This window comes from Rhinolophus sinicus, chromosome 2 (genome assembly GCF_057876585.1).
Source record: "Rhinolophus sinicus isolate RSI-liver-muscle chromosome 2, RSI-T2T, whole genome shotgun sequence".
Classification (NCBI taxonomy): domain Eukaryota; kingdom Metazoa; phylum Chordata; class Mammalia; order Chiroptera; family Rhinolophidae; genus Rhinolophus; species Rhinolophus sinicus.
This window is the reverse complement of record NC_142502.1, coordinates 173,950,304-173,978,303: the sequence shown is the minus strand read 5'-3', so window position 1 is coordinate 173,978,303 and position 28,000 is coordinate 173,950,304. Positions and strand designations below refer to the sequence as shown.

General features: G+C 37.5%; 1 protein-coding gene across 2 annotated transcripts in view; it reads right to left on the bottom strand.

The window, feature by feature from the left end:
• Positions 1-26,596, bottom strand: part of ASXL2 (ASXL transcriptional regulator 2) — a 122,100-nt gene extending 95,504 nt beyond the window's left edge. Inside the window, exon 1 of one of the 2 annotated variants that reach the window (XM_019712756.3) lies at positions 26,239-26,596. In XM_019712756.3, the coding sequence (XP_019568315.3) occupies positions 26,239-26,559 (321 nt within the window). In that variant the 5' untranslated portion in view covers positions 26,560-26,596. The remainder of the gene's footprint in view (positions 1-26,238) is intronic. The other variant, XM_074331791.2, reaches the window with a different exon arrangement.
• Positions 26,597-28,000: the final 1,404 nt, after the last annotated feature.

Sequence of the window (28,000 nt, the reverse complement as noted above, 5' to 3'; positions counted from 1 at the left end):
AAACAAAATGGCCACAGATATTTCTGAGCAAAAATACTGTATTCCATTGCATTACTATTACAATACTATTACTGTATTGCATTCCTGTTACATTGTTTTACCACAGGTTTCATGTAAGTGGAAAGACTTTTATGAAACATTTAGCTTACTTTAACCACAAGAGGGCAGTCTTTATTAAACAAAATAATCCACTGGAACTGTTCATGGAACTACATGGCACAGGGTTTAGAAACACCTTTATGGCAATCTGGGTAACTACTCACAAAGTTACAAGCAACACTACACAGAATTAAAGCTTGATAATGTAAATTGTTTTTTAAAGCATGTTTAATATATCTGTTTACGTACAGATTCCCACATCCAGCTAATAAAAAGGATATAAAAATTATACTTTCTGAGTACTCACAAATAATCTAGATAGTCCCTAAGATTTGAGTTTGATTCTAGACTAAATGACAGCAGTATTTCAATTACTGCTGCACTTATGAGTTCATTCCAGATATCCACAGATATGTAGAAGTTTGTGTGATCCAGATGATTTTACTTTACATTTAAAATGTACAGGTAAAACATGGCAATCTTTATAGACCTTATTTCAGTGTTATATGGCTTATTTACTGCGCAAAAGCTTAATTTAAGGTAACCGATGTCACAGCAGTGAATGAGGTCACCCAGGAAATATGCAGAATGAGAAGTGATGAGAGCCTATGCTACAGAACCAATGTTCAGGAGTCAGAGAAGCAAAACTAGCAAATACACTACGGAGTGGCCAAAGAAACGAAGAAAATTAGAAGAACATGGTGCCTCAGAAAAGGCAAAAGCATTCTGAGAAGGATGAAGTGGTCAACAATGTCAAAAACTCCCTAGAAGTTGCGATAACTTCAAAATCCACTGTATTTAGCAACAGGAGCTCCTTAATTAGCTTTACAAGTTCAGATTCCACTTAATCAGGAGGTAAGAAATCAAACTTGAGGGGGTTTAGCACTGAATGGGAGGTCCAGAGGTGGCAACAGGCAGCTAAAACAACTCCCTCTAGAACAGTGAAGGAACTGTGGAGTCAAAGAATAATTGTTTTGTCACAAGTTTCACTGGACCAGGACAAATGGAGACAGAAGTATCCTTAGCTGTCCCAACTCTCCCCATCCCACCATGAGAGGCAAACAGATTCAGATACAGTTTGATAAGTCCCTCGTTATCCAAACTTGCACTAATGTGACACTCGGAAACAAAATGAATTCAGAGGATGCAGGATCCCTCACCAGCCAAACTCACTATACAAACAGCGTGAGTTCAGGAGCTGAACAGGTAATAACAAGGAATACACGGACTCGAGAAGAAATAACTACTAATAGAGCCAAATATGTGAAAAGGAAAGAGGGAAGAGGACCGTACCTGGGTGCCTGGCAGTATCTGTTGATCACTACCTCTGTCCTGAGATGCACTCCTCTCTCTGTTCAGCTTCTGTGACACCAGACTCTCCTGGTTTCCCTCCTACCTCTCCACCAGCAACTATTCATTCTCCTCAATCTTTTAATGTTGATCTTCCTCGGGATTCTCTTCTTGTCTCAATTTCTGTTCTCCTTGACCATTTTATCCTCCCATGGTTTCAAAAATAATTATGCTCCTACAGCAGCCCTCTCTATACACCTCCAGCAGTGCTTATCACACTATATTTATGATAATTACATTTTAAGTCATCTGTCCTGCCCACTGGCACGTAAGCTCCAGGAGGGCTGGGACCACCTGCCTTGCTCACCTAGTATCCCTAGTGCCTATCTATGGTCGGTCTAAACCATGAGATGCTGACTGATGGAATTACCAACAAGGCTTTGTATACAAGAGTAAAAATGCCTTTAAAAAAAAAAAAAAGAAAAGAAAGATGGATGCAACTGTAAATAAGTTTGTAGATTTGGGGGCAGAAACTTGAATGTAAGAGGTGAGAATATTTAAATACAAATCTATACAGAGAGGCAGCTACAGAAAACCAGAGAAGATTAAAGTCTGGCTGGGTGAGCCCGGGGTAGTTTTACCTCAATTCTGAACAGCTCTATCAAGTCATCCTGATACAGTCCATTCCTCGCTTAGATTCTTTTCACCTGAGTATCCAAGAAGTCTGGATGTTATGCAGACTCCCCAGTTAAAGCAACAACAAAAAGTTCTCAAAACCTGGTTTTCCCCGAACTCTGAAGAATTACTAATAACAGTTAATACTTATCCAGCATTTAAGTGCCAACTACTGTTCTAAGTGCTTTGTGTATATTAGTTCATTTAATCTCTACAATAAACCTATGAGGTAGATACTATTATGGCATTTTCTCAGATGTGAAGACTGAAGCACAGAGAAAATAAGTAACTTGACCAGGGTCACGTCAGCTAATAAGTAATGAAACACAAGATTATTTGCTCCTAAGCATTATGCTGTACCACCTCTGCATCAGCTACACAGCCATACTTCTCCTAAAATTAACTTACTTTAATCAACATTTACTAAGTACTCCTTAACTGCCAAAAACTGGGTCACATAAATGAGTAAGAAAAAAGCCCTGTAGTTCCCAACTAGGGTAGAGAGAGTGGGGGAAGGAAAAAATGGACAACCATGAGAGAGAAAATATTTTAAAAGATACAATGAACTATAGAAACAAAGGTAAAGAACATTTAATTCTTCCTATAAAAAATTACATAATATTCCAAATACAGAGGACACTACAAAATAATAAAACACTATGTACTAACTAAAAAGCTTTGTCAAATCTGCAAAGGGAAATGAAGGAACTTTCTGAAAAAAAGAGAACTGTCCTATACCTTGAGTAGGGTAGTGGTTACAAAGGTGTATACATCTGTCAAAACGAATTCAGCAGTACACTTAAAATGTATGCACTGTGTTACATGGAAAATACACCTCAATAAATCTGGCATTACCTAAATAAGTTCATTTTTTTAAAGACATTAAAGCAAAATGAAGGAATAGTGGGAAAATCCTGAAATTCAAACGCAAACACAAATTAAGGTAAAAAAAATTTGAAAATGGGTTAGGATGGAAGTTATGACTTGTATTAAATTCAACTTATTCATATCTGAGATTTAGGCTGTTTTAATACCTGAAATGACCAAAACACCAGAGGCAGGGAGGCAATAACCAACAGAAAGGGTTGGGGGTAATGGGTGTGTAATGAGCAGAAAGAATAAAGTTCTATGCTTGCAAAAATAAACGAATGAATGAATGAATCCTTAGGAAAAAAGATATTGCACCCGCTGTATCCATCAAACAAAACTAAAAATAGGATGCCAAGAAATAGTAGACAATATATAGCAGGTCCCTGCATTTAGGGAAGTTAGCATTCTAATGGTAGAAACAGACATAAATATGTATGTAAAAATTTTACATACATAAATATGTATGTAAAAAAATTTTTTCAGACAGCGGTAAGTGCAGTAAACAAGACAAAAAAGGGTGATACAGTTGACAGTGAATGAGAAGAGAACAATTCTGAGTAGTCAGGCCTCAATGACAACCCAAAATATAAGCTGAGAAGAGCGTGACAAGTTGCCAGGCACGGTAACAAGAGTAGGCTTAATAAGCCAGCTGTGTAAGGACTAAACTAGAGCAGGCTCCATGTCCTACAGCACACTCCCCCTGCCAGCCTCCCGCCTTTGGCACGCTGCTCTCTGTAGCAGACATAACTTCCCTACTCCGTTCTGTACCTCAAAGTCTGTCATCTAACAAAATAGCAACAATTTTCAAAAATGGTAATATTCAGGGGCGCCCGATGGCTCAGTTGGTTAGAGCGCGAGCTCTCAACAAGGTGGCAGGTTCAATTCCGTCATGGGATGGTGGGCTGCGCCCCCTGCAACTGAAGATTGAAAATAACAACTGGACTTGGAGGTGAGCTGCGCCCTCCACAACTAGATTGAAGGACAACGGCTTGGAGCTGATGGGCCCTGGTGAAACACACTGTTCCCCAATAAAATAAAATAAGTGGTAATATTCAATCCTTCATGGGTTCAGTAAGACAGGTACTTACACGCTACACAGCTGGGACCGTTAACCGATACACCTTTCTGGGAGGCAATTTGGTAACATGCAACTTGAAGGGCCTTTCAAAGACTGACATCCTCTTACCCAACAACTTTTCTTCCAGCAAGCTATAAAAGCAAAATAACAGAAGTACCTACAAGATCTAGGCACAAAGGTGTTCGCTGCAGTATTATTTCTAACAGTTATAAAATTAAACAATCAAAATTCCCAATATGAAGATAATATCATGTTTCCCCGAAAATAAGACCTAACCAGAAAATAAGCCATGGCATGATTTTTCAGGATGCTCATAATATAAAATAAGCCTTAATTTGTCTTTTGGAGCAAAAATTAATATAAGACGTGGTCTTATTTTCAGGAAAATACGGTAGGGCTTATTTCATATTACGAGCATCCTGAAAAATCATGCTATGGCTTATTTTCCGGTTAGGTCTTATTTTCAGGGAAACATGGTAACTCAATTCCCCTCCCAAAGAGATCTTTAATTCAAGAGCAAAGCAGAAACTATAGGTCTGTTTATCTTTATGGCCCTTCAATTACACAATACCTGAAACACAGAAGGAACCCAATAAGTTACTTCTAAATTGAAAATGATTTTTAATATGCTGGTATTAAAGATATCTTTAAGCAGAGTTTTCAGTGATGAGGACATGTTTATGATCTACAAAAAACAACATGCAAAAATGAATACATAATAAGATTTCAATTAAGTAAAAAAATAACCAGGGTGCAGCGGGTTAGTTCAATTGCTTAGAGCGTGGTGCTCTTAACAAGGTTGCCGGTTCGATCCCCACATGGGCCACTGTGAGGGGCACCCTCCACAACTAGATTGAAACAACTACTTGACTTGGAGCTGATGGGTCCCGGAAAAACACACTTAAAATAATTTTTTTTAAAAGTTAAAAAATAACCAGAGAGAAGAATTAAAAATAAATGTCAAAATGTTGATGGTACTACCATAGATCAGAAACATTAACTTACAATCTGCCCATAGGATACACAACTGCCTTCAGGATTCCACAAACCCCCATGGAATTATGTGTTTGTATCTTTTTCCGGAGAGAAGATCCACCGCTTTCATCAAATTCCAAAAGGGAACTCTGACTCCAAAATAACTAAGAATACTCCTCTATCTGGCAAAATTAGGATTAATTTTTTTTCCTGCTTCTTTGTACTTTTGTTTTTAAACTTTCCACAGTGCACATTATTAGCCAGATAATCAAGGGAGGAAAAGCGGGGAATTACTAAGTCAAAGTGTCCACAGTTCACAAAAATAAATGATTAATCCCTCACAGAAAAGTTAAAGGACCCACTTATTGAGACACTTCTTAAAATATTTCTATCAGCTCAAAACATACAGTTTTCATTTGTCTTAAATAACACTTCAAATTTGCCCGATTGTGGCCACACAGGAGATCAAGAGTTCATACCGGGTCCAGCCAACGGAGGAGAAGGAATGGGAGTAGAAAGCCTATGCCGGCAGTGCTACTCTACAAATATAATAATGTGTTACTATCACAAAAAAATAGATTCTACATCTAAACTAAAAAGTAGGTTGCAAATTCTAGGGTTGTTTGGCCATCTCTTATAAAAATTTCCAATAAAATGAAGTGGGCGACACCATCCACTAGAAAAAAATGGAGCTGGTATAGCAATCTTAGATCCTAATTAAAGTCAGGGTGCATTGGTCATTCCAACCTCCCCTCCTCTACAATTCTCACTTATGATTACAATACAGAAATGAGTATATCAACAATCAAATCAATAAGGTTGATTTCAAACATACATCAAACTTTAATTAAACTCTTCAAAAATTTTACATTTTTTCCCAATCACTCTAACGGAATGGTTAGAAAAACTGCCTATTTACTAGGAAACCTCAGCAATTACAAAAACCATAAAGAGTTCAAACTAGTGTTCTTGCTGTAATGCAATAAAACCATACAAAAAATATGTCTTTAAAATTGTTTTTAATCTTCACCCCCCAAATATCTTGAACGAAGAAGGAAATCACAACTATAATATTTAGAGACAAGAGGAATAAATGAAAGGTCTAATTATGGAGGAAAGGGAAGGAATTTTATTATTTGTAGATGTGTTTCTCTTACTCTCTTAAACTACTTGATTTTTTGCCATATTTAATTGATTTCAAAAACTATCTCAGCAGGAGCCGGCCCAGTGGCTCAGGCGTTTGGAGCTCCCTGCTCCTAAAGCCGAAGGCTGCCAGTTCGATTTCCCACATGGGCCAGTGGGCTCTCAACCACAAGGCTGTCAGTTCGACTCCCACAAGGGATGGTGGGCTGTGCCCCCTGCAACTAGCAACGGCAACTGGACCTGGAGCTGAGCTGCGCCCTCCACAACTAAGACTGAAAGGACTTGACTTGGAAAAAAATCCTGGAATTACACACTGTTCCCCAATAAAGTCCTGTTCCCCTTCCCCAATAAAATCTTAAAAAAAAAAAAAAAAAAAAAAACTATCTGAGCATCTTCTATAGTTCCAAAACAAGTCACCTGAAACACCCAAATTTACTCTATTATGCTCAACCTATCTTCACAGATTCAATTCCACTAATTCAATTCCAATGTCTCTCAAAAATGATTCTCATGGTAATAATGTACCTATTCTCAGTCAACATGCTCTTTTCTCCCCAGACCCATCTCAATATTTAATCTTTTTTTATGGGTACAGACCCCCCTTGAGAGTCTGTTGACAGCTATGAATACTCTTCTCAGGAAAAACAATTGTCATTTTTATGGTTAGTTTCTGTGGGTCCACAGACCCCATGACGCCTAAGGTAGATTTGTGTTTTACCAACTTGCATAGCATTCAACATTCTTCTAGTTAAAAGGCCCTGCTTTTCTTCTGGAGATCCACCGGCTCCTCCATTCTCAATCCATACAATGGGAACCAACACCAGCAATAAAGTATGAAGCCCATTAGCACTTTCCAACCTCCTGTCCGCAGTAATTGGTTTAGAAATGGGCAGAAGACTGAAACTAAGGTTAAAGGAACAGAGTAACAGGTAGAAGACATTCTTCTTCCCAGCAGCTACTGGACTTAAATTTGAATGATGTGAGAAAGAAGCTAACAGTTTCCTAACTCCCCAAAGACAAACAAAAGGAGAGAAACAAAATCGTGATGCCTTCATTTAAACACTGAATGCAACCACACCTGAAGCTCTTCCTCCAGATTTTTCAGTGACAAACAGTAAATTCCCTTTTCTTCCTCCTACCACTTTCACATACATTTTCTACCACTTTCAAAACAGTCCTGAGAGACAGCCCATTTCTCAATCAAGATTAAGAACTCCGGAAGTAGATGACAAATCTATACAGGTGACCCTTGAAAAACGCAGGGGTTAGGGGCACAGACCCGGAGCAGTCGAAAATCCCCGTATAACTTTGACTCCCCAGAAACTTAACCAGGGTAGGCCATTTGCATCTGCAGATTCAACCAACCACAGATGGGAGACAGTATTTTTGACCGGCAGTTTGGGAATCTGGGGTTGGGAATGCAAACAGTTTTCAGTCTGTGATTGGTTGAATCCACAGATGCAAAATCTGCAAATACAAAGGGCCAACTGTATTTACTGAAAAGAAAACCATATATAAGTGGACCTGTGCAGTTCAAACCCATGTTGTTCAAGGTCAACTGTATTCTGAACCCATGCACATGGATTTATAACAGTAGACGAACAATAATTAGAGCCTATTTACTCACAAAAAGCTTTTAACCATACTAAAAAAAAGTCGTTTGATATTTTTAATTAAGCTTTTTAACTTGCTGAATACATATATGATGAAATATTCCCAGAAACCAGCCAAAGCAATGCCCTGAAGCTACCAAGACAAAGTAGTTGTCTCAGGACTGTAGTTCCCAGTTGCCAGACACAATCTGGACTTCTCATCCTTGCTCAAAAGAACCAAGTTCAGAGAAAATTTCACCTCTTCCAAGTCAGCTCACATTCTCAATGACACCCTTCCTACTCAACTACATTAGGTACTTAAAATGGGCAATTTCAGCAGTTAATTATATGTTGTTTTTTTATCATTCCTAGTTATTTTAGTCTCTTACTCTTGTCTCCATCTAGTGAAATGCTCTTATTCATTGAGACAAAATAGTCAAGGTTTTAATCATAAGAAAACTAGAAGGAAATCTTCTGAAGAGGACAGATAACCAGGTAATCCCACCTTAAATTTCCTGGATTTCACCTTTCTTTTAGGAGAAAACTCAGTTTTCTCACTGTGATTAACACTGCCACTACAGCTCCCCAGAAGTCGATTTCTATTTAAAGCTTCCAGTTCAAAGGTGGATTAAAAGACCCTTTTTCTGCCCTTGCATAGTTTAAAAGAGAGAAAGAAAAACAACTGCAGGCACTGTAAAAAGAGAACTTTACTAAATAGTAAAGGAAAGTTGCACAATAGAAGGAAAAGAAAACTTGTACTCAGTGTTTATGCACCGATTTCTAAATCTCATCATAAACTTCTAATACCAATACTCCCTGCTTTAGCTTCTGCCCTTCCTAACTCTTTACTGGCTGACAGGTCTAGTGAGCTGCACTCGAGTTTACACAAAAAGTAAGAGGCATCCATTCCTCCCAATCAGTAAGTAGTGTTATCCTCAAGGTCAGGGACCATGTTATGTATTAATGACTCTCCACAAACTAAAGCAAGGATAAGTAGGACACACTGGCAAGACAAAATGCTGCAATATCAATGGCAATTGCCACTGGCTGGGAGGATTGTGGGTGATAGTCTTCCTTTTTACCCTCCCTACATTTTCTATCATGCTCGTGTTATTTTGATCCAAAAACGTGGTTTCATTTATATGTAGTCAAATTTTGTCTTTTATTGATTCTGCTTTTGTTAAGTGTGCTTTCCAAAGAATGACACAAAACCCAGAGCAATGAGGAAAAATATTACCAAATGTGACTACAAAAAATGAAAAATTTGGTACTGCATATATACACATGCATACCCATAAACAAAATCTAAAGAAAATATGCCACTGGAACTGTTCATGGAACTACATAACACAAGGTTTAGAAACACCTTCATGACAATCTGGGTAACTACTCAGAATAGTTACAAGCAACACTGCACAGAATTAAAGTATGATAATATAAACTGATTTTTAAAGCATGCTTAATATATCTGTTTACGTATAGATTTTCACATCCTGCTAATAAAAACGATATAAAAACTACACTTTGAGTACTCACAAATAATCTAGATAGCCCCTAAGATATGAGTTTGACTCTAGCCTAAATAACAGTATTTCAATTACTGCTGCACTTATGAGTTCATTCCAGATATACACAGATATGTAGAAGTCTGTGTAATCCATATGACTTTACATTTAAAATGTACAGATTAAACATGGCAGTCTTTATAGATTTATTTGAACTGTAAACATATACATTACACAGCCCTACATCAGCTGTCCCTCCTACCACAAAGCTAATATTCACCTTACTGACATCTAGTTCTATGGCTTCATTTTTACATTAAAAATGTGAACTCTTCTGTAAGTTGTTTTGGTGTACAATATGAAACAGATATATATACATTCCCCCCCTTAAGATGAGTCGGTTTCTAAATACTACCTGTATACTGAATTCTTAAATAAATTTGACTGTCTCTGGACTATCACCTCTATACTATTCCCCAGTCTTGTCTAGTCCTAAAATCATGCCATGTTGCTTTAATCACTGTATTTTTGCAATACATTTTAATATCTAGTAATACGTTATGCCTTTTTTAAAAAGTTCCACTTCTATTTTAAAATGTATTTTTAGTTGATCCCAGATGAACTTTTGATTTCTTTTGCCAAAGTAGAATTACTTTACGTTTATAAATTTACTTGACAAGGACTGAAATCTTCATCATATTGATTCTTCCCATCCAAGTATACAAACTGGCTCTTTTCAATTTTTCAAGTCTTTTTCAGGGATTTTATTATTTTCTTCACCTAGATCCTTCATATTTCAGAGGGTTTAGAGTTTTCTTCACCTAGATCCTGCACATTTCTTATTCAACTTATTCCTAGGTATTTTATATTTTTCATTATATTTTTTGTTAACTATTTGTGTATAGAAACTCCACTGACATTTTTTATTTACTTTAACAACCACCTTTCTGAACTCTTACCGAAATCTCTAACAGGTTTTTAGTTGCTTCTTTTGGGATTCTAAATAAGCAATCACAATATATGCAAAGAGCAATACTTTGTCCCTTCCTTTAATGTTTATACCTCATTTTTCATGCAGAACTACATTTGCTACAACTTCTAAAACAATGCTGAATAAAAGGAGCAATAGCAACTTTCTGTATTATATTTCTAATTCTTTCATATACCGGGGGTGCCAAAAAAATGTACAAAAAAATGTAAGAGATGTCATCTATGTATTACTTTTCAAAGTTGAATTGAATTACAGTAGCAACGTGTAGTATGATGTTCACTCAAAAGATGGCGTTAATTGGGGTGGCTGGATGGCTCAGTTGGTTAGAGCACAAGCTTCTGAACAACAGAGTTGCTGGTTCGATTCCCACATGGGCCAGTGAGCAACGCCCTCCACAACTAGACAAGGACAACGACTTGACTTGGAGCTGATGGGCCCTGGAGAAACACACTGTTCCCCAATATTACCCAATAAAAATTTTAAAAAACAAAAATTAAAAATTAAAAAAAAAACTAAGCAGTAGAAATAACAATTAGAGCAGAAATCGTTAAAGCTGAAAACATGAAATTACAGAGAAAATTAACAAAACCAAAAGCTGGTTCTTAAAAATATCAATAAAATCAATAAAGACACAAATTACTAATATCAGAAGTGAAAGAGAGGATATCACTACAGATTCCATGCACATCAAAAGGATAATAAAGGAATATTATGAAGAACTCTAATTTGATAACCCACAAATGTGATAACCCAGATGAAATAGACCAATTCCTTGAAAGACACAATCTGTCAAAACTCAACAAGAAGAAATAGATAATATGAATAGGCCTGTCTCTATTTAAAAAATGAATCAATAATTAATAACCTTCCAAAACAGCAACAGGCCCAGACAGATTCCCTGGTCAATTCTACCAAACATTTAAGGCAGAAATTATACCAATTCTCTATAATCTCTTCCAGAAGATAGAAGCAGAAGAAATACTTCCTAACTCATTCTGAGGCCAACCATACCCTAATACCAGAATCTGCCAGAGACATTACAAGAAAACTGCAGATCAGTATCTCTCATTAACATAGATGCAAAAAAATACTAGCAAATAGAATCCAACAAAGTAAATGGTAGCAGGCAGACTAGGGAAGACCAGAATTCAAAGTACCACAAAACTGGCTGTGAGTTTAGCAATTTTTCCCCTCTAGTGTCTCTCAATCTGAACTCAACACAGCCCAAAACCTGGAAATGGACATCAGTGTGGCTTGAGTTCCATTAGGACAGGAGTCTCCTAATGTTCAGAAACAGCAGAAATTTCCCCATTTTCTTTCTTGATTTTTCAGTTTTCCTTATTCTCTCATACCTCGAACCCCAAGTAATCCTGTGGCCACAAGAGCCCAGAGTAAGCAGGTGCCTAAAATTCTGAAGGAGGGAAACCGCCTGCAAGCAGAGGAGCTAAGGTTCCAAGAGATGAGATAAAACCTCTTTGCTGTCTTTCCCTCTCTGGTCTCCTGCTGTTTGGCCTGGAGAGGGCATAGTAGTAGGAAGTACACAGCAGAGTGGGATAAATAAAGCCCCAAATTTCTGGCCAAAAACGTGAAAAGGGGGAGCCACAGGGAATCCGAAAATACTAGGACAACTGCAGACAAAAACCTCAGAAGAGTGATCCCTTTAAGTTGCTTGTGAATTCTTTGGTTAACACCTAAGTGAAATATAAAATTGTACAGCTGATATGGCAAATAGTTTGGCAATTCCTTAAGAAGTTAAACATACAGTTAACATATGACTTAGCAATTCCACTCCTGGAAATATACCAAAAAAATTAAAAACACATGTTGAAAAAGTTGTACATGAAATGTTTATGGCAGCATTATTCAACAACCAAAAAGTGGAAACCACCCACATATCCATCAACTGATGAATGGATAAATAAAAGGTGGTATATCCATACAATGGAATATTATTCAGCCATAAAAAGGATACACGTTACAATATGAATTTTGAAAACATTAAGCTAAGTGAACGAAGCCAGGCACAAAAGGGCACATACTGTATGATTCCATTTATAATAACTGTCCTGAATAGGCAAATCCACACATACAGAAAATAGATTAATGGTTCCCATAGGCTGGGGGATGAAGGGAGAATGGGGGGTGGCTGCTAATAATAATAAAGGTAAGAGTAAACATCAACGAGACTGAAAACAGAAAACTTAATGAAACCAAAACTGGTTCTTTCAATCGATGAATAAATTTGATAAACTTCTAACAAAAGCGACAATGGGGAAAAAATACAAATTACCAATATTGGGAATAAAGAGGGGATATCACTATAGATTCCGCAAATAACAAGGGAATACTACAAACAACTCTATGGACATAAAGTCAACAACTTAAATCAAATGCACCAATTCCTGGAAAATCACAAACTGCTAAAACTTACCCAAAAAGAACATAAGTAATCTGAATAGTTCTATGACTATACAAGAAATTGAATTCATAACTTAAAAGCTCACACAAAAGAAAGCATACAGCCCAGAATATTTCACTGGTAAATTCTAACATTTAAAGAAGAAATACCATGAGTTCTACATACAGTCAGTTGTCACTATTCATAATAGTTATGTTCTGTAAAGTCACCATGAACACAAATTAGCAAATACGACACGAACGCTTTTAGAGGAAATATAGTTAGGTTCCTGCAAGCCTTTGCGGTCAGATTATTGTCAACTGATCAATAGACAACCTTGTTTTTATGTGTTTCTGTTTAAAGGTATCTTATTTAATACATACTATTAATTCATTAACATTGAACTCATGGCCAACACACTGTAACTCACGTTTAATCAAAGCTTATCTAACATAGGTATTTTCTCCAAAAGGCACCTCAGTTTTCCTGCATTAAGAATACCAGACAGCACTTCAGCGCAGCACTACGGGGGCATTTTAAACAGCAAAGCACCAACAAAAATGCAAAAACATAGCACTAAATGGATGACAAAAAGGACTTGTTTCCACTTGAGAACTGAAACAAGAAGGCAGAGCATCACCTTGTTTGTTCTCAGCAGGGACCTCAGCTGGGAGTGCCTGCATCAGGTGATCAAATTTTTTGTCACTCTGCATATGTCCATGAATGACCACAAAAGTGTCATGAGTATTGATTTGGGCTTAAGAGTAAATTTTGGCAAGTAGGTGAATTCACAAATACTGAACCCACAAATTAGGACCAAAGTTCACGAATAATGAGGACTGGCTGTAATCTCTTTCAGGAATCAGAATAGGGAGGAAGACTTCCAACTCATTTTTGTGAGGCCAGCATTATCCTGACATCAAAACCCAGACACAGACAGTACAAGAGAACTACAGATTAATATCCTTCATGAACATAACCGTGAATATCCTCAACAAAATATTAGCAAGTCCAGCAATATATAAAAAGTATAATATACCACAACCAAGTGAGATTTGCCCCCAGGAATGCAAGGCCAATTCAAAATTTGAAAACCAATGTCATCACCACATCAATAGTCTAAAAATTAAAATCAAACGATCCCATCAAACGATGCAGAAAAAGCATTTGACAAAATTCAATATCTAGGGCCGGCCCGGTGGCTCAGGCGGTTGGAGCTCCATGCTCCTAACTCCGAAGGCTGCGGTTTGATTCCCACATGGGCCCGTGGGCTCTCAACCACAAGGTTGCCAGTTCAATTACTCGAGTCCTGCAAGGGATGGTGGGCTGCGCCCCCTGCAACTAGCAACTGGCAATTGGACCTGGAGCTGAGCTGCGCCCTCCACAACTAAGACTGAAAGGACAACAACTTGAAGCTGAATGGCACCCTCCACAACTAAGATTGAAAGGACAACAACTTGACTTAGAAAAAAATCCTGGAATTACACACTGTTCCCCCAATAAAGTCCTGTTCCCCTTCCCCAATAAAATCTTAAAAAAAAAAAATTACAATTGTCACCCCAATAAATTTAATAAATAAAAAAAAAAATTCAACATCTATTCATGACATAATGGAATTTCTTCAACCTAATTAAAAAAAACAAAACTAGAAATAAAAGGGAACTTCTACAACATAATAAGTGTTGACAAAAAACCCACAGCTAATATCCTTAATGATGAAAAGACTGAGCTTTCCCCTATAATCAGGAAGAAAACATATCTGCAAAACACATCTAGCAAAGCACATCTAGCAAAAAAAAACACATCTAAATGCAAAAAAAACTTGCATTTAGAACACATAAAGAATTCTCAAAACTCAACAGCAAGAAAACCACCAGAGGATATTCAGGAGGCACATAAGGCATAAAAAGATGTTCAACAATAGAAGCCATTAATTAAAATCACAATGACAAACCACTAATCACCTACTAGAATGGCTAAAATGCTGATAACACCAAGAGCTAGCAAGGATGAAGAGAAACTGGATTTCATAAATATTGCTGGTGGGAATGCAAAATGATACATAGCCACTCTGAAACTTTGCAGTTTCCTGTAAGTTAAACATAATATTTATCTCATTACCCAATAATCCCACTCCTAGAGAAACAAAAACTCACGTTCAAAGGAAAAGCTGCCCACAAATGTTTACTGCAGCTCCATTCTTAATTGCCAAAAATAGAAACAACCTACATCTTCTTCAACAGTGAATAAATTTTTACACATTGGTACGATGAACTACTCAGCTCTAATAGAAAAGCAAGAACTATTTATACACAAAATAACGTGGATGAATCTCAAAGGCATTTTGCTGAAATTAAAAAAATCAGTCTCAAAAGGTTATATTCTATATGATTCGATTTATATGACATTCTCAGAAAGACAAAAACACAGTGACGAAGAACTTATCTGTGGCTGTCAAGATTTGGGGCAAGTGGAAGGTGACTACAGCAGGACAGAATGAGCATTTTCTGGAGTTTACCCGACTATGCTGGTGGTGGTTACATGTGTTAAATTCACACAACTGTGTAACAAAAAGGACAATTTTTGCTGCATGTTAATTTTTAAAATAAAAAAAAAATTAAATCCAAAATATTGGGATGAGGTACCAGGTGCATGTGTACACGTAAGTAGGAAAAAAACAAGTCACTACAACTTAAAATGCTCGTTTTATCAGATTTTGTTCACAACATGAGTGGGCATTTATGACATAACTACATAATGGAATATCATCAGCCATTCAAAAAGGGTTATTAGCAAAACTGGAAAATGACACATAAAAATACTTTAATACATAAAAAAGCAGATTAGAAACCGAGAGAAAAAGATTGATTACAAATACATAGAAAACTGTATCAAAGACTAGAAGGAAATATCCCAAAATGTTAAGGTATATTGTGTCCGATGGTAGTGATTTATTTCCTCTATTTTCCAAGTTAATCTAAATATTATTTCTACACTTTAAATAATTCATGAAACCTTTGTGAAATGGAGGAAACCTATATTACATATTAATATAACTAAAATACATTTATTCTAAATCTCAGCATTAATAGATCAAAAAATAATAATTAATCCTAACTTAGGACCAAAGTTCACAAGGACTAAAGTGAAGGAAATCTATAAAATGTAAAACCTCTCTAGGTCATTAATAAGAAAGAGGACTGATAAGAATGTTTGATTAGATATTAAGAAAACATCTTAAAATGATACAAAGTACACTGAAGCCATTCACAAATTACAGTGAATTCAAATTACAAATATGTTCATACAACTTTTAAGATTAGCATTAAAGCATAAAACTTAAATACCTTCACAACTTTCAGAACCCCTTGAAATAATATACCAATTCCTGGTGGGAAGTCCACAAAAAACCTAGTCTGAGAAAAATTTTCATTAAGCCTTTGTCATTTGCTACCTCTTGTCTGCTAGAAAACATGACCTGGGAAACACGTACGAAGCAAATCCAATACTAAATGAGAGACTGGGAAAGTTGTCCTTGCCCCCCATCTGTTCTCAAGGTGGCTTTTATATCACAAACCTGTAATAGATAGGTTTCTCCTGGTAAAATGTCCTTAATTTTTCATCATAAATAAATACATCAATACTTAATGGTGTTTTCACAAGAGCATCACGGAATCCAGGACCACGACGGTGGACAACTCCAGGAAGCAGTAATCACATGAAATACAGGAGTGGTTCCTGCCTAGAGTCAGTTGTGCAACACACAGCCCTGACTGATTCTATCATCTGAACAAACCTGAAGACCAGCAATACAGAGGACGGTGGTGTGGAAAGAACCGCAGTACAGGAATTAAAAGAAAAATCAACATGGGCTAGAAAAACTGGCCTTTCGCTTTCTTTTTTCCCTTCAACAATGGTAGGATTTTGTTGTGTTGAAGAGCATTCCAGAACCTCCTATATGTCTGAAGACTTCAGGAGACTGGCAGAATTTAAGGCTTCTGTTGGACAGCTGTGAGACAAGTGTAGGTAGAGTAGGTATGAAAAACTTGAATGACATGAAAAAAAAAACATGGGGAAAAAACAAAACACACCCCCTTCCCATCCTTTTAATTCAGAGTCCTACTCTAACTTTCATAACCTCTCTATAGCTAAACACTTTAGCCCCCTACAATAAATCCGACGAATGGCCCAAGATACTTAAAACACAGATATAATGTTATCTCCAGCATAAAAACTCTAGAATAAAAATCTAGCCCCTAGAATAAAAATACCAACAGCCCGAATTCAGTAACTCCCCACATTTTGGCCCCAACCTACCTTTTCTGGCCTTATTTTTCACTACACCTCACAATACTCAAAGGTAAATTAGCCATGGATCAAACATACTAGGCATTTTTCAGTCTTCCCTCTCTTCAGCTCTTCCCTCTGCCTGGAATACCTTACCCATACCCATCATCCCTTAATACCCAGGACAAACCTTTAAGACCAAACCTGACACAGTCTCCCTCCACCAAACTTTAGCATTACTACTAGTTTGCTATTATACAGGCTCAACAACACAGATTTATTTTGTGGTTATGTTTTATTATGAAACTTAGGTGGAAAACACACCAATTTATCTCACAGTTTCTGTGTGTAAGGATTCTGGACATGGGTTAACTGGGTCTTCTGCTTAGGGTCTCACTAAGCTGAGATCAAAATGTCCGTTGGGACTGTTGAAGTGTCTGAGGCCTGGGCTTCTTTTCCAAGCTTACCACCAAGCTTACTTACTTGTTGTTGGCAGGTTTCAGTCCCTTTCTGTTTTCTTGCTGCCTCTTGACCAGGAGTCACCCAGCTCCTAGACTGCCTGCCATTCCTTGCCACATAACCTTCTCCATCGGCAGTTCACAAGGTCTAAGTCAAAAGATTGGGATTTTGTGCAGAATCTCCTGAAGCAGGAAATGGATCTTTCAGTAGATTCCCAAACTTGTTCATAGCTACTTTAAGTCTCTGTGTGATTACACACTGACCTTTGGAACAGTGGAGTCCCTGAGGTAAAAACGCTTCCCGTTAGAAATGTCTCAAACATCTGCAATTCTGGGCTAAGAAATAACATCTTCACAACATATAGTTTTCCTAGTCAGAAATGATCTACATTTATTCATTTTTCAGTAATATTAACAATGCTCACAACATAAAGAACTTTTCATACATTCTTACCTAATTATCTAAGATTCCAAATGGTAAGTTGTACTATTTTCTCTATTTTAGAGCTGGGGAACCTGATAAAGCTTACATAGTGTGAATCGCCACAACTTCAAAGGTGGTCCTGAGACCAAGGCAGCAGCATCACTGGGAACTTGTTAGAAAGGCAGAATTTCTAGCTATACTGCAAACCTACTGAATAAAAATCTACACTATAATGTAGATTTATAAAGTCTCCAGATGATTCTCATATATATTAATGTTTGAGCACTGGTTTAAATAACTTGTCCAAGCTGACACAATAAATGGTAGAGCCAAGATCAAATCCAGATTGTTAAAAGTTATTCCCAAGTTGCTATTAAAAATAGTCCTTTTTTCCCCCATTATGTCTTTCATGGGTAATTAATGATATATATAAAAAAATTTTTCTATTATCTTCTTTTGTAACCCATCTCATTGTTACATCTCTCACACATACATATTACATGCGTGCGCACACACACACATACACACAATAAAAGAGATGTTCCTAACACATTAATATATTTCATGGGTATCATCGTTTAAACTTAAATAATTTGTCAGAACCACTCAAATCATATAGAAAACTAATCAATAGCAATACATTTAAATTTTTGTTACCATTTAGAAATAAGTCACTAACACCAATAAGCACTTTATTTGAAACTGAATATGGCTAAACCAGCTACTGAATAATTCAGTTATCAGTGGGTTAAAGATTCAAGATGATTTGGGCCATTGCAAGCAGTGAACTTCAATGACAGTCCATTCTAAACATAGTATCGACTGCTAAATGTCAGTAAACCAAAGCATTATCAAATGAAAAGTCTTTAACAACATATTTTTCACCAAAAGATGGATCGAATTAACTTAGAAGTCACTATAATTAATATGGTTTACAGTGTTCCCTGATGACCCAACACATGTGTAGGCAGCATTAACCAATTTTAGTTTTGTCAAGCAAGGTCAAAGTAAGAACTACAACAGAAATTTCCCAATGTCCAAATGTAAATCAAAAGGGTTTCTGGTGTGTCTTGGAATAATTTTCTTTCACAAACAAAAGAGATACTCAACCAGTTTTCCTGGGAAACACTTAATACAACTAACTTTATTCATATTGTGCTCTTGAAAGTGAGAACAGTGTCTTCTCTTTTACCTCCAATAAAAAAAGGTTAAAAAAAATTAACACTCGTGCAAGAAACTGAGTTAAGCTCTGCAGGTAGAAACATTTTTTAAAAGAAAAGTCTCTGCCTTCAAGAAGCATAGTTTTACTAACATATAAACTGTATTTCTAGTCCACAATAAAATATGTATTTTATTTAGGGAAGATATACCTTCAAGGCTAAACATTTTTTAAAAGCACTCAATTTATAATCCTTAAATGGGAAAAGCTTTTCTTAATAGGATTCAAAACCTAGAAAAGCACAAAAGGTAAAATTAAAGATTGATAAATTTGTTTACATTAACAGGAAGAATGTCTGAGCAGCAAAAAAAAAACAACTGCATAAATTACATCAAAGACAAAAATGGGAACAGATCTGCAACATATATGACACAGGGATAGTAGCTTCCTTAATCTAGAAAGCAATCTTAGAAATTAGTACCGTGTTTCCCCAAAAATAAGACCTAGCCGGACAATCAGCTCTAATGTGTCTTTTGGAGCAAAAATTAATATAGTAAAATAAGACTGGGTCTTATATAATGTAAGACCGAGTCTAATATAATATAATACAATATAATACTGGGTCTAATATAACATAATATAATACCAGGTCTTATATTAATTTTTGCTCCAAAAGAAGCATTAGAGCTGATTGTCCGGCTAGGTCTTATTTTTGGGGAAACAAAGTATAAAAGAGACCATGAAGCAAAAAAAAAAAAAGATGTGGACAAGTTCTGTGAAAACTATAGAAACAGTAAGTCTAAGAAGTTACTTTACACCGGCACTAATGGTATCAATAACGGTAGCCACAAGACAAACGTGGCTACTTACACTTAATTAAAATTGAATAAAATTCAAAATTCAGTTCCTTAGTCACTCTAGCCACATTTCAAGTGCTCAATGGCTACATGTGACTCATGGCTACTATATACATGTGACAGCACGGACACAGAACATTTCCATCAAGTTCTACTGAACAAAACAACAAAATAAATGTTTTGCTACTATATCAAAATGGCAAAGAGTAAAGATTGATTATTCCTTGGATTACAAAGAAAAGTGGGGGGAAAACAGGAAATTTCAAATTTTTGGAGGGGAATATAAATTGGCAAAAACTCAAGTTTGCAAACTCTTTATCTTAACTATTCCATTCACACAAATGCATATACACACACAATGTACATGCATACGTACATCCCGAGATGTATATATTGAAGTATTTGTTACAAAAGGGGGGAAAAACTATAAATGGTCTATCTCAAATAATCAAGGACTTTTTAAACAATGGTACATCCAAAAACAATGGAATGTTAAGAAACCGTTTCAAAGAATGAGGCAGATAAGTAATGGCATTAAAAAGGCATCCATGATATTCATAAAGAAAGCAAGCCTCAGAACTGTATATGAAATATACAGGTATACATGTTTATGCATATTTCCACATAGAGGTTAAAAGTCCAGAAAGCTATATTCAAACTATCAACTATAGTTAATTTCAGTATAATAACTCAATATTTTCAATATTTCAGTATGCAGACTTTCACTTAATCAGTTTTCATCCAAGATTAACTCTTTATATACTTTTGTTCTACTTGTTTTATAAAGTAATAAGCCTAAGTGACTTTAATAAACTGAATTAAAGTTTAAAGCAAGTAATACTATTATTTTTGAGTCATATTTAAAGAATTTAAAAACAGTACATTCAAATAAATACCTTTTAAAAACATGATAAATCAAAGTGCACTAAAAATACTAACTTGCACAATACTATTAAGCTATGAGAATGGCCTCTATGAGACCTGGGAAGAAAGAATACAGAACATTCAGAGGTCTTTTGTAAAAAGGACAAAAATAGGTTTTAGCAAACCCTACTTGGTCAGTTCCCTGTACTTAATTTTCCATATACGGGCCTCCTTCTAGACAGTTTTTGTAATGAATACATAATAAACTTTTACTGACAGTAAAATTGTACAGCTTTTTAAGAGTGGATAGATTCTGTGGATGATGAAACCACAAGGACTTCTGCAAATCTGATTTATTTTCTCAGCTCCTCTCAGAATTCTAGGAGATGCTGCAGCAGCAACAGCAGCAGCAGCACCTTTCAGAGAAATGTTTAACTTGCATTCAAAAAAAGATTTTGATTTTTTCCTTCAACAAGAGGTTTTGGGGCTCTCAAGATAGGAACATAAAAACAGAACAGAAGGAAGGATGAACTGAAAATAATAATACAAAATTCAAGAAGCAAAACAGAGGGAAATTTTACTTCGTTATCATCACCAGAAGGAAGCTCACTCAAGAAAAAGTGTTACATAAAATCACCTAGCACAAGGGGCAGCCCGGTGGCTCAGTTGGTTGGAGCGCGAGCTCTCAACAAGGTTGTTGGCTCGATTCCCGCTTGGGATGGTGGGCTGCGCCCCCTGCAACTAAAGATTGAGGACAGCAACCGGACTTGGAGCTGAGCTGCGCCCTCCACAACTGGATTGAAGGACAAGGACTTGGAGCTGATGGGCCCTGGAGAAACACACTGTTCCCCAATATTTCCCAATAAAATTTATTTTAAAAGTTTTAATTAAAAAAAAAGTAAAAATCCATTTGTTTAAAACATATTTTTTAAAAAAATCACCTAGCACAAACAGACTTGCAGATAGCAATTTCATAAATGTGTCAAATGTCTTACAATTGTATGTCAATTATACTTCAATAAAGCTGAAATGAAAAATAAATGTAAATATGCAGCTATTGTTTTGAAAATTGTGGATCAGAGCAGTTTCTCAATTTTTAACCTATGTCCCTTACAATGCTTTCTCACTATTTTTTTTGTTTGTTTGTTTGTTTTTAAGATTTTATTGGGGAAGGAGAACAGGATTTTATTGGGGAACAGTGTGTACTTCCAGGCCTTTTCTCCAAGTCAAGTCGTTGTCCTTTCAATCTTAGTTGTGGAGGGCGCAGCTCAGCTCCAGGTCCAGTTGCTGTTTTCTAGTTCCAGGGGGCGCAGCCCACCATCCCCTGCGGGAGTCAAACCGGCAACCTTGTGGTTGAGAGCCCATGCTCTAGCCAACTGAACCATCCGGGAGCTCAGCGGCAGCTCAGCTCAAGGTGCTGTGTTCAATCCTAGTTGCAGGGGGCGCTGCCCACCACCCCTTGTGGGGCTTGAGGAGTTGAACCGGCAACCTTGTGTTGAGAGCCCACGTGGGAATCGAACCAGCAGCCTTCGGAGTTAGGAGGACGGAGCTCCAACCGCCTGAGCCACCGGGACCAACCTCACTCTATCTTTTAATGTACTCCACAAACTAAAAGGATTTTACCCAGTTTTACTTTCTATAGTCTATATTACAAAAACAATAGATTTGTTTAATGTGTTTTTTCAAAATGCACTCTCTCCTGGAGAATCTAATACAACTACAAATATAATACAAATACGGACTTAAAAGGATTCTAGCCTGGTATAAATATCCAAGCAGCCATAATCAGGCCTGGCCATACTCCTAGCCTTATTTTTTATTTATTTATTTATTTATTTTAAGAGGGCGCAGCTCACAGTGGCCCACGCTGGGATCGAACCGGCAACCTTGGTGCTACCAGCACCACTCTCTGATTCACTGAGCTAACCGGCCACCCTCCTAGCCTTATTTTTTAAGAAAAAAAAATTACTCATGGTAAATTAAGAGTACTTAAAAATCCTAATATTAATATATCTATTTTTTTCTAAAGTGTATTTTGTCAAGATGTTTTTCTAAACTGTCTAATCATTATATATTTTTATACTTTTAAGCAATTATTCTCCATTTTCTATACTTCTTATATAAAAGTAATTAGCCTATGAGTGTTACTCCTTTAATAGAAATTTTCTCTCTTCCATCTTGTTCCCCAAAGTTAAATAACTTTAGGTAAATGACAAAAATAAAAAACTATATACATTCAAAATAATATTAACCTGTAAGTGAAATCTATATAGATACCATCCAAAAACAAGGAAACCACTTTCTCGTCAGTCTGCAAAACATTATACTAAAGGTCTATACCACAGACTGCTGTGCTCCTCACCTTTAACACCCATACTTGACTTATACTTTGACCACTTTACTCCCAAAAGATACCCAAAGGTACCTCTAGTGGCCAGTCTCTGAGGTCTGTGTCTCTGTCCCTTCCACCTACAATCACAACAAACTTGTCCTGTTAGGACCTTTGTCCCTTTTAATGCTTCCCTAGTTGTGGTGGGTGACAGGAGAAAAGTCAAAAAGGAAACAGGATCAACAAGATTGTAGTATTTCGAAAGCTCTCCTTTGCAAAAACAGCTAAATTCCTCGGGGATGTCATCAAGTATTTAGATGATACACTGGTTTTTGTTTTGTTTTTTAAGAATAAGTATAACTTTGAACATTACAATCAAATGTAATGGTTAGTAATGGTTCTCAATATTTCTGGCTTACTAGAAATTTTTCTATTTCAATTGCACCAAACACTATACATACTACATACAGATCTCTCATCCAAATCATTTCATCACAACTATCATTGCCACCACTGAAATTTAAAACATGTGAGACTGCTAACTAAAAACTTGAATGATGCTTTTCATAACTAGCATATTTATATAGGACGAATATAAGTAAGATCATCAAGGAGACTCCATTATCCCTCTTTCTGGTGTTCTTAGTTATTGGAACCGTCTATGCATTTAATCAGACTTTTGGAATAATTTTACTATTACATAATAATTATGAATCTTATTATTTTGCTTTTTCAGATTGTTCACAGCAACCTTACATCAATCCATGTAGCTCTCTCACACATACATGCACACACCATATCATATTATGTATATATACACATATAATTGATTAATTTTATTTATCTGTTACTGTATTATTGGTCAGGAATACAATGCCATTTTAATAACGCTCCCTGCTCTACAATGCAGGTACCAAAAACAGTAAGAAGCAAGATATTGCCTGTATTCATAAATAATTTTATTATTTCCTTGCTGAAAATGAAACTGTTCCTAGAACATCTGACCTTAATGCCTATCAAATAAGTTTAAAATTACTTCTCCTCGTCCTCTTGATCTTATAAATATATGCACTATTTCTTACCTTAGATCAAAGTTACTTCCATTTGTCAAATCACTAATTTTGTGATCCCACTATTCTACAGTCTGAAATATTACACATTTACTTTTGCTTATTCCTCCTACATTTACTTCTATTCCTCCTACAAACAAATCTTTTGAATACTGAGGTTTAATTCCTCACTTTATAGATAAAACAAACCAAAAAAGGGAGGGTATTTTCTAAATTTTGGCTACTAGAAAAAGAAAAAGAAAAAAGTTTTAGTGTCACCATTCTCTTTCTAAAATTCACTTTTACTTAGACTAAGGCTTTATACATTAGCCAGAATCAAATAAAAATACCAAGCCAATAACACACTGATTCCACTCAGAACGCTATTGATTAAACTAGTCTTTTCATCTTTAAAATACTATTCTTCACATAGCTAGCTAGGGCATGAAATGTTTATTATAAATGAGCAAACATACTTAAAATAGGAAAATCTAAATAGTAAATGCACACAAATTTTTCCTATTTGTCACAATCTCCCAATGATTAGACTATTTTATCCAAAAAGATCCAAATTCAACAAAGAACTCTTAACAGTCTAGACACTTAAAACTAATGAACATAATTGGGGTTGGGGTCACCTTACCTATAATTAAAATTTACCATCCTTCTTTTAATAAAAGGAAGGTCTTTAGGAATTCATCAATTAGAAGCAAAGTTTTCTGTGAAGAGGCAATCTCCCAACCACCAAAAAAAAATTTCTAGAGCTTTATCTTTTACAGGGAAACTACCAGCAGTCACAATTAAGATATATTGCAAATGAAAACACTCAGTAAATAAAACATGCTTTTATAGTTACTTTTTCATATTTCCAACTAAAACAGAAATACAAGTTTAAGACTCATCAACCCCCGCTAACGCATAAACTTTCCAAAACAAATGCACAAGACTGAACAAACACTGGGACCCAGATAGGGGGAAATAAAAAAGACAGGACGGTAACGTACCAAATGTTAACAGATAAAGATCTGAAGGGTGAAAAACGTGATTTTTTATTTTCTTCTTTATACGTTTCTATAATCTTCCAAATTTTCCCACAGTGAACATTGATTACTTTCATATTCAGAAAAATCTCATTTAAAAAATAAACCATACATCATATAGTAAAGGTTCATTTAGAATGGCTCTCCATGTTGTACAAGTATTATTGACCTTACTCACTATTATAGATAATGCCGCCACACCTTCTCACTTTACAACACTAAAATAATGCTGTTTTGTGTCATTTTCTGCTGCACCCTCAACGATGGAATGAACTTTACTTTCCCCTAACGTTTAATTTCTACATATATATACGCTTTTAATTCTTCCATAAAACAAAGTTCTCAATAATCCTAAATAGTCCATTTTTTAAAACCTACCTCTAAATTTCGTTATACCAAAATTAGAAAGAAAAAAAAATGATGGTTTTACCCACTAAGTACAACTTCGTGAGGCCACCATCACTTTACGGAAAAGTCAAGGCCGGGTAAACTACACGTCCCACCATGCATTGCTGCCTTGTTCAGAGTAGGTCTCTACGGAAACAGAAAAAAAAAATTCTACAAGTCCCACCTGTTACTTCGTTTCTAAACACCTCCTGCACTTTCAGCTCCAACAGCAAACAAAAACAAGAGCCTCGTGACCTCACGTCCGATCTTGGAGCCCAGACCAGCAGGGAGCCCGAGGTCAAGCGGCTTGTCTGCTCTAGCGGGTAAATTCTACCAAGCTCCGGCGCCCCTTCTTCCTGGGGCTGGGTGCACGCACAAGCCTTCTCCTATCTGCATCCAATGGGGGCTCTTCAGCCGCACAAGGGCGAAGAACCAGTTACTGTGTAAGCACAACAGACTTTCCCATGCCGGGGCGGGGGCTACCACAGAGTGAGGGTGAAAGCGACCTGACCCCGAGAGGCAGCTTCAAAACACCTAGAGGACTCGTCGCAGACGCAGGGAGAAGCCACAGCCCCGGGGAGACCCTCTTCCGTTGAGCGCCTCCATTCCCACAGGGATCACAACCCCGACACTAACCACCGCCTTCTCCGCGCGGTTTTGTGCCCCCTCAACGGGGTCGCTGGGCCAATGACCTCCCTTCCCCTGCGACTGTCGGGCGGCAAAGGAACGATATCCTCCCGGCCTTCCCCTGCGCTCCCTCCCCCTTACCGTCTTGGCGGCCTCCGCCCAGGTCCTGCCCTTCTTCCTACGGCCCTTTTCCCTCATGTCGGGTCTTGAACTGACTGGGAGGCTCCCGTGTCCGGGCTCCGGCCGCCCTCCCTGCCTGCTCTGCCCTGCGCTGCTTTTCCCGCGGTGCCGGGAAAGGTGGGAGAAAGGGGAAGTCAGGCCGGAGGAGCACCCAAACAGAGGAAGCGGCGGGGGTGTTGCGCGGGGGGGGTCTATGGGGCGGCCGGTCCTCCTGCTGCCGTTGCCACTGCTACCGCCGCTGCCATATTGGGTCCTTACTGTACAGGCAGCCGATACGGTCATGTGACCGCTCCCGCGCGGCCGTCACTACTGTACGCAGCCGGCCTCGTGGACGAGCGCGCGCGCGTCCTCGCCGCGCGCGCGCGCGCAGCTGGAAGAATAGCAAGCCGGCGGTCCGCAGCGCCTCGCCACGCCCCCGCCCTTCCGCTCTCAGCCGCTTCTCGGGAGCATGCGCGTGAGGGCGGTCCGACGCTCACTCCTACCCCGAAAATCTGCCTGCGGAAGCGGAACTTGATCCATCCCGGAAGGCTTATTAAGCTGATACCAACCGCGTGCGAGGCGCCGCGGTTGGCTGTAGAGACTTGGCATAGGTAGACGTGCTCTTCCCTCAAGGCGCGACCCTCTCAGCTGTCACTTTCAGTAAACCTCATACTGGTGTTTTTTCATTTGTCCATGTTCATTTTTACAAAAGTTATCTTTTTAATTTGCGATCGTTCTCTCGTTAATTTCCGAATGCATGAGGCAATTTGAGATTCAATGACTTACCAACTTCATGAGTCTAGGATGTAGAGAAACCAAAAATCAGATAGTCAGTTCAGAATGCCTGTCAAACTTAGGTGACCTATTTTTAAGGCCATCAATAAGTACATTCGTGTTTTTATATGTGAATCGTCTCATTGGGTACACAAATGGTGTCTTTTTTATCTTGGTGAACTCAGTCGCGGCACAGTGCCTGTACATATCAGGCGCTCAGTAAATATTGCTGAATGATTCAGCTATATCTGCGGTCCGAAACCATTATTTGTAGTGTCCATAACAGCCTCTTGAAAGATCCAGAATGGGTCATCTTCCATCGCATTCTCCATGTCTTTATACTTTGCAAAGTAAGAAGAATGTGTAACAACGCCTACTGATCTCCCAAATCCATCTGCTTTCAGAAGCTTCTTCAGGTCTAGTAAACTTAATTGTATTCTAAAATAGGACTGAGAGTTTGCCTGCCTCTTGGGAGGAAAAACAGGTGAGAGCAATACTTGAAGTTCATGGACGGGTTTCAAAAGTTCATGGGCCCCCTAAAATTATGGGCAATATTTTGTGTGTGTTGTGCATTTTCTGAGAAGAGGATTCATAACTTCTCCTCAATTTTTCAAAAGGGGTCTGTTACACCCAAAAAAAAAAAAGTCTTAATAGGGAGTTTGAGAGGCCATCTAGATACTTCCTAATATTTCTCTTTAAGTCATTGATCAAACAGCCATTGATATGGATATATTTTCACAAATTCTTTAACTCATAGCATGATCCATACCACTAAGGCATGTACGATCTCCCTCTAAAGCCTACATCCAGAGTTAGTTCAAGAAGCACCTCTCCATCCCCAGCTGTTGACTGGGGCTTGCCACCCAGCCCTGTTGCCTGGGCAACCTACCTCAATTTGTTTTCAGACTCTACTAGGCCACTATCTTTATAGTTACACACCATTTTGGTCATCACCTGACAGCATATATAA